The sequence below is a fragment of the Camponotus vicinus genome, unplaced genomic scaffold, assembly GCF_025532165.1.
Source record: "Camponotus vicinus isolate PSW18456_S1 unplaced genomic scaffold, iyCamVici1.0 SCAF_6, whole genome shotgun sequence".
Classification (NCBI taxonomy): Eukaryota; Metazoa; Arthropoda; class Insecta; order Hymenoptera; family Formicidae; genus Camponotus; species Camponotus vicinus.
This window is the reverse complement of record NW_028141978.1, coordinates 7,561,429-7,569,524: the sequence shown is the minus strand read 5'-3', so window position 1 is coordinate 7,569,524 and position 8,096 is coordinate 7,561,429. Positions and strand designations below refer to the sequence as shown.

Here is an 8,096-nt window from a genome sequence, read left to right as displayed (position 1 = left end):
CCGTAGCCTTATAGCATTTCGATTGCTCGGGTTCAATCGCTCCCAGATAGATTACTAGACGTTATTGACCAATCACAGCCATTCTTCTGAAGAATGTAACCATATATTCTTCAGAAGAATGGCTGTGATTGGTCAATAACGTCTAGTAAACTACCTCGGAGCGATTGAACCCGAGCATTCGAAAACGCTAGTAGTCTTCTCTCTGCTAGAGTGACGTTGGTGACCCTGAAATTGGACTTTGGCATTATCACCGCAAGAGGTCTCCGATGTCAATTCGGAATTCAGAGTTTATTCGTCACTTCTAATTGCACGAGAGACACCGGCGTAGCCGTTCCTGCCGTTTTCTACTGACAGAAAAAATCATCGGTGTCCTCCGCAAAGAATGTGAATCCAGATGAATTTCTCGTATACTGTGGGTGCATTCGCGATAAGGCGGTGAACTAGGATCGGGAGTGAGTTTTGATGTGATCGCTCGCTCTCCCTGTCGCATGAACACCATGGACGATAGACGAAATAACCGCGAAGTGGTGACGGTATTATTCCTGTGCCTGCTGTGGTACGTGGTATCCAGCAGCAGCAACGTTGTCGGTAAGATGCTGTTGTCCGAGTTCCCGTATCCGCTCACCGTCACCATGGTCCAATTAACCTCGATCACTCTTTATTCCGGCCCGTTCTTCAATCTCTGGGGCGTGAGACGATACTCGTCCAACATAACGTGGAGCTATTACTTGCGGCTCATCGTGCCCTTAGCCTTGGGCAAATTTCTCGCAAACGTGTTCAGCCACGTCAGCATTTGGAAAGTACCAGTTTCCTATGCCCACACTGGTATGTATACATATAACATAAGCATGAGCGTAATTTTAAAAATCCGTAGACGTGTGCATACGTCACGCACATATGTCACGCATGCATATCACGTGCGCGCGCCGCGTGTTTAATTTCGAGAAAAGTGCATAATAATCTTTTACCTGTTGAAACAAGTGTATAATAGTCTTTTATTCTCGTGTTGTCGAAAACATACGCAATTGTTGTCAAATATGCTAAAGTCTCCGCATAATAAAGGAATTTTTAAGGAAAATTTTTTAATAATACACGAATGCTAAATATATGATACGCAATATTCGAGTTGCATAATCTCGTTTCTTGGCAAGGTTTTACATCGTATAAACATAGCAGTTTGTAAATTTAGTATAGTTCTTTCTTAATAGCCCGTGAAAATTTTCAAATTTGTATTTTTATATAAAACCTTGTTAATGACTTGATTGTTAAATTTCTATGGTAACTATGGATATTCCCAGGATGTGTATACTTACTGGTATGCTGAGGGACTTGAAAAGATCAGGGAATTCTCATAAAATTTTATTGAAGTTTGGGAAAATTTTTTTCTCTCTTTGATAATTTTGCTCTTATTCATATAGCTAATTGTCTGTAAAATTGTTGTACTATTATCGATAATAATACTATTAATAGTGCTATTGATACCAATAATTATTGGTAATTATTATTGATAATAATACTATTGGTAATACTTTGGATAATAATAATTATTGACAATGTGACAGCAACATGATTATTACGCTTGGTTCTGGACATATTATAAAGTTGCCAAGCCATATAAATATTGTGTTTGCTTTAGTTATATATATTAGTTTTATATTATCTTATATTAACAGAAGTTTGGCTCTGTCCCAGTGAAGGCTACAATGCCCCTCTTTACGGTAGCCCTATCAAGAATAATACTTCGAGAACAGCAGACATGGAAAGTCTACTTGAGCCTTGTACCAATAGTCGGTGGCGTAGCGATTGCCACACTGACAGAGCTTAGTTTCAACATGATTGGCCTGATAAGTGCGTTAGCATCTACTATGGCATTTTCCTTGCAGAATATTTATTCCAAAAAGGTAAAGTGGAATTAACTCTCGACAAAGTATTTAAAATTCTATGTCTCTTTTTAACTAAATGCAATTTATTGGTTTATAGGTGCTGCATGATACAGGAATACATCATTTACGATTACTGCACGTACTTGGCCGTCTGGCTCTACTTATGTTTTCACCAATTTGGGCTGTATATGATCTGTATAATTTGATATATGAACCGATGCTGAAACCATCGGCAGAAACTAGCTATTATATATTAGGATTGTTGTTTTTAGATGGTATATTGAATTGGTTCCAGAACATTATTGCGTTTTCCGTACTGTCTATCGTAACTCCTTTAACGTACGCAGTAGCCAGTGCAAGCAAGCGCATATTTGTAATCGCAGTAACGTTACTTGTACTTGGCAATCCAGTTACATGGTTGAACATATTTGGAATGACTATGGCCATATTTGGAGTATTATGTTACAATAATGCTAAATACAATCAGAGATTGGAGAAACAAAAGGAGACAATTCTTCCAAAATATTATAATTCGACTCAGAATGGTACTAGCAGTTCCTTTATGGTAAATGGATTTGCCAGTAAACAACATCAATTACTTGCAATCTAGTCTCAATTATTTAATTTTATTTTATTTTGACAAATTCATGTGACTTTCTATATCAATGAAATCCTTTTTATTTGTCTATGAATTAGTTTCTTTCATATAATAAAATACTAACATAATTTGTTATGCTTGCATATGATCAGAGAAAATAGATAGAAGAAACTCATGACCAATTAGTAATTGATCAATAATTGACAATTACTATGTGTGTATTTTTTATTTATATAAGTATTGCAGAAAAATGTGATTTATATTTCTCGAATTTAATCGCGAAAACCAATATTTCTTAGCTAATAAAAGTATTCTATATTTTCGTACTATGCTCATTGTCATGAATTCGATTTAGTTTCTGTATCTTAAAGATAAACCTGCTGGTAAGGTATAATTGCATCGTTTAAAAATATGATCTTTTAGCTAATTGCTGGTACAATTAGCATTAATCATGAAAATGATTACATTCCTGCAAATCAATACTTAGTATGTACGAAAAGTATACAATATATTTTGACATCTTACATTCTTACATATTTGATGCATTGTTTATTAATATATAGAAACTACATTGTGAAAATTGTGTTAAATAATCTAAATAATTAAACATTTGGTTTATGTACTTGTGATTTAGACAGAGTATATTCAGTGTTGTTCCAGTTTTATTTAAGCTTCTTCAGTTTTTTAATCCACTATATGAAAAAAAATTTTAATATGTTTTTATAAGTGCCAATACTGTACAAACTCATGTTCACGGATTGTACATTGGGCATGTGCGTGCGTGCGTGTAAATTTTATGCAGAAGATGGTCTAGCTGGAAAATCAATCTATACATTTATTTTTATAAATATAATATACACGTGTACAAAAATATATTGAAAGCATTATATATTGCTCGACGCAATGCACATATGTAAAATTGTAATCATGCCCCCAAAATAACTGCCAGTATTAACAGTATCCAGTTTATTCAGTACTCTAAAATATTTAATATAACGATAAAGTATTCTTTAAAGTGACTGAAAGATATTCTAAGATATAAGATAATATTAAATTACGATGAGATATACCAGCAGTTTATTATAGATGATAATATTATATTGATTTATAAAGTTTTTATAACATTTTGTGGGGATAAGAGTCTTGCTATAGTCAGATCTAGACGCGGTCCGGCTGCTGCGATGAGTGGAACCGTCAAACAGCAGTCGCAATCTTCCGTGCTGGCCTCGTTCACTCGAAGAATCCTGTCATATGGTCGCAGAACACCGTCGCAGGGACCGCCAGGTCGTAAGCGATTTATATAAACTCCCCGTTCGTATAGACCGTCCGACACTGAAAATCCAAAGTCTTCATAGACAGGATCCTTGTGCAACGACACATGCATTATCTGCTGGGCTTTATTGTCGGAATCGCCGCATTCTTGTACTCTGAATTTTAAACAAGAAACATTACATGAAGAAATGGTCAATGTCAAGTAAATCTTTTTATTAAGCAAATTAATCAAAAGATACCCTGGATAAGATGGTATTGATAAGTCTAACTGTCCGCTGTCTACAGATACAGTATCCCAAATTCGCAGTATCTCTGGCATAGTACTACCACCTTCTCCCAATTCGCCCCAAGAATCCACGGCGCTATCCACACTGGGAAGACTTTCTCTAGCCGAACGTAACGCATTGGGAAACTGTGGCTGAATTGTGTCACTTCCTATACTAAGCTTCCTGGAACAATCTCTATAAAGCTTTTCTTCAAACATAAGTAAACAGATTATATTTTTTATTAGAAAATTTGAACATTAAACTTTATAAAATATGTTACACTTATATCGCTCCTCCTCTTTTTATATTGAAAAGCTAAGAAATCATTCCTTTTCTCGGCATTTTTATTTCATTTTTGTTGAATTTACATTCTTTGTGTATACATTTTGATTGCAAAGCTTATATAAAATAAATACTTTATTATATATGTATAATTTTTTTAGAAAAATTAATTTAAAGTTATTCGTGTTTTTAATTTATTTCTTTGCTACTATTTTATTCTTTCATTTTTTATATTATATAATAATTACATAGTCTTATTGCATGTGATACATATACATCAATGATAATATAACACATTATATAATCTGTTCATTTAAAAAATTTTCATCTTATCTCTTGTAATCGATTAATTTTTGCAGAAAAGACCAAAAAAAGAAATTTTATTTTCAGGACACATGTCGATATTTGAAAATTCATACATTTTTCAATTTTAAAATTCAATATTTTTAGGAAATATTTTACATGTTATTAAATACCTTTCTGGATTAGGATCTGGTTTTCTGACAGTTAAAGCAACTACTGAACTGCCGGGTCGATGCAATAATTGAGCGGCTTGTCTTAAATCTCCAGAATCTAATTGTTCCCCGTCTATTGCGAGCAGCCTGTCGCCGGATGCTAAACTCCCTGTTCGGTAAGCAAGCGATCCTCGACGAACTTCCGTAATTACTAAGTCTTCGTTCACCGTGAGACCCAGATCGGGTTGGCCACCTAACGGTCTCGTTACTCTCACTGTGAAAACTCCGGAATTCGGAACCACTGGTCCACCTACTTTGTATTCTATCACTAACTCGATCTGATTTCATGCCAAGATGTAAAAGTAATTAATAAAAAGGTATTTCACCATATTTTTGTAAAAATTTGGAACAAGAAAAAGATGTTTACCAATTGCGATGTTTCAAGTATATTAGCTACTTCATTCGGTTGCAGGTCGCGTAGCATTCTCCGATTGATTGCGATAGCTTTATCACCAGGCAAAAGGACACCGCTTCGTTCAGCCGGGCCTCCAGCTTCCAAAAAGCTCACGACATAATTCATGCGATCTTCAACTAGCTTAAGCGCGAGTCCGAAGCCCCGATGATCTGGCCGAAGAACAACCGTCAGGCTTTCCTTCATTTGCAGAGTCTGGTTCGAGTTTTGCTGGACTTGCGGCTGTGCTCTTCTTTTGACTGTCCTCGGTGGTCGCGGTAATATTTGTAGCCTGGCAATACGACAGTTCTCGGAATTATTTCTAAGCAACTTTGCGGCGGTTGCCGCATCCTGGACCGGTATATCATCCACGGCCAATAGCCGATCTCCCACTTGCAAAGCACCACAGCGATCTGCTGTGCTCGCCGGACGGAGACTTTCTATGTAGATTCCGTTTGATGTCTCTCTCACAGTTAAACCCAGTTCTCCTGAGGGATTTTCAATTCATATTTCAAGTTTATATACATTTAAATATTCATATTCTTAACATGTGAGTTATTTTTATCGTTTTTTTTTTTAAGTGAGAACTCGTTTGAGGAAAAAATGATATACCTGAAAAGCCACGTTCCAGCTGAATAAGCAATGGGCCGGAAGTGGCTGCTCGTGCCTCTTCCATGTTTGCAACATCGTATTCAATTGTGAGGGACGTAACAGGTGAATCCGAACTCTTCTTAAGCGCTCGCTGTGCCTCCGCCAAGGTAAGTCCTCGCAATTCCGTGTCATCTACCGCTAGCAATCGGTCACCGGGCCTGACTCTTCCTTCCTTGGCAGCCGGACCGTCCGTTTTTACTCCCGTCACCATCAGAGCTTTTGACACTCCGCCGCGAAGAGTTACCCCGAGACTGCCACTCTCTCGTTCCACCCTCACTTGCGCGACTTTCGAAGAAACACTGACCGGCGATGACAAACCGATGACATTCGTCGCTTCCTGATCGTTCAAGAGCAAAAAGCTGTGAGGATGATACTGTGTTTGCGCGAGTGTATCTTCCATTCTGGTCGAGTCGGAATTCGCGGATGTGGCGATGCTTCCCGGTCTGGCACGGCTCTTGTGCGAGCGCATAGTTGCTAGCCTTAATGAACTGAACATTCTTGTTGATCCGTTTCCTGGATTTCGGATCACGATCCGATATATTTTGCCCGAATTAATTCAGCAAAACAATTATCACTATCCAAGAAAGAAGACTTTTTGATGATGATTTCTCGCTATTTATTTCTTTTTTTTTTTTTATTTGTGATTTTATCCGAGAAAAAATTCATATATAATTAAATATAAATATAAAAAATTTGTTCATATATATGTTTTCTTTTTTTTATATAATCTATATACAAGATATAATACGAAGCATAATTAAATAATGATAATAAAAGAATAATTATAATAAAAGAATAATAATAAAAAAATTATTATTATTTCTTTTTAGAAAAAATAAAATTTGAAAAAATGAAAAAATTGCCTATATATAATTATATTTATATACATATATAATATTATTTAGATAGACAAATCTGTCGAAAGCAAATTTTGTTAAATATTTGTTACAAATTGTCGCCGACAAAAAAGCTATAAATTGATATGGGAATTGTTATTACCGATATTGGTAGATTAATCTCTACAAAAATTAAGTAGAGGATTTGCATTTTTTAATTATTTAAATATTATAATAATATACGATATCAGGTTCTCTTAGCAGGTTCGGCTGTCGAATCTATTGTCAGATTCTTCGAGTTCTGTTTACTGATCATAAGCTTAATGTGGACCTAATTGATGCAATTTACTAGTAACTTCTGACAATGAATAAATGCTATTATATTGTATTCTACTTATTAAGTGGATATGGGCCATTTTTTCTTTAAATTTCTTTTTCTAAAAAAACAATACCAAGCTTATTTTTATATAATTATTTTTTAATTAGTCTTCTTATTATTTTTCTTGTACATATGTATATACGAGATTATACAAAAGAAAGGAACATATTTTACATATAATTATACATACATACATATGTATACATTATATGTTTTTGATTATATATGGATTCTTTTCCGGGTATATAAACTATAAGCCTTTCAATTTAGAACAGCGATAAATCATTCACAAATCACACATATATGCAATTTGTATGAAAATTTCGAAATATTACCTGCTTCTTTAAAATACAATCTTCTTCCTTGTCGACTTATATATATAGATATACAAACATTCTACATTACACATTCTACATTATACATCTCCTCGAATAAAGAGCATGTTCTAGATTAAAGTCGATTATTATACGAAAAATTTATATAACAATATTTATATAAGAGTATTTGCTTTCTTAGCTACTTTTTAATATCTAATAATAAATTTACCGAAGCTAACACTCGTGTGGAGATCAAAGATATATATATATGAGTTTTCGAGGTACTGATTTAATTAGAAAAAAATTAAATCCTTCACTGATAGAAGCAATAGAATAAATAAAAGATCAGATCTTAGTGGCACAATCAACGATTCTTTTTGCTCACGGGGTAAACAAGTTGTCTTTGTTCGACAACTCTAGCGCAGCGTGAAACCGCCGCGCTCTTACCACGAACGAAACTCCTTAGAACTGAGTGCAGAGCTATAACGACTCACGATGTGGCTTTCAAAAATAACTCCTTCAATATAGGGCCGTATTACTGTGCAGACGAACGGATCTATTTATACATATGATGACATCCGTATCTTCACTTCATATGAGAACGTTATGCGGCCCTGTACGGACGCTTCGCAGTCGCAATAGCGTTAAATGAGATTGTGCTTCTCATTAAATCTTAGGCTCAGCTGCATTCGTCTGAAATGCCTGC

General features: G+C 35.1%; 2 protein-coding genes and 1 long non-coding RNA gene across 4 annotated transcripts; 2 read left to right on the top strand and 1 right to left on the bottom strand.

The window, feature by feature from the left end:
• The first annotated feature begins 252 nt into the window (after window positions 1-252).
• On the top strand, window positions 253-3,393 carry LOC145972875 (solute carrier family 35 member E1 homolog). Its single transcript, XM_083101895.1, has 3 exons — window positions 253-825; window positions 1,693-1,901; window positions 1,981-3,393. The coding sequence occupies exons 1-3, from the start codon at window positions 489-491 to the stop codon at window positions 2,491-2,493; spliced, it is 1,059 nt and encodes a 352-aa protein (XP_082958021.1). The 5' UTR covers window positions 253-488; the 3' UTR covers window positions 2,494-3,393.
• Grip (Glutamate receptor interacting protein) lies at window positions 1,952-7,872 on the bottom strand. Of its 2 annotated transcripts, none has more exons than XM_083101887.1 (6): window positions 7,409-7,872; window positions 5,820-6,432; window positions 5,184-5,695; window positions 4,778-5,094; window positions 3,993-4,214; window positions 1,952-3,908 (listed from the first exon to the last, which is right to left on the bottom strand). In XM_083101887.1, exons 2-6 carry the CDS (start codon window positions 6,352-6,354, stop codon window positions 3,587-3,589), a joined length of 1,908 nt encoding a protein of 635 aa, XP_082958013.1. In that variant the 5' UTR covers window positions 6,355-6,432; window positions 7,409-7,872; the 3' UTR covers window positions 1,952-3,586. The 2 variants fall into 2 exon arrangements, with proteins under 2 accessions (XP_082958013.1, XP_082958014.1); XM_083101888.1 differs by having other exon boundaries at window positions 3,993-4,202.
• LOC145972878 (uncharacterized) lies at window positions 3,964-6,560 on the top strand. Its single transcript, XR_014439304.1, has 2 exons — window positions 3,964-5,965; window positions 6,039-6,560. It is a non-coding gene; the product is annotated as an uncharacterized LOC145972878 (long non-coding RNA).
• Window positions 7,873-8,096: the final 224 nt, after the last annotated feature.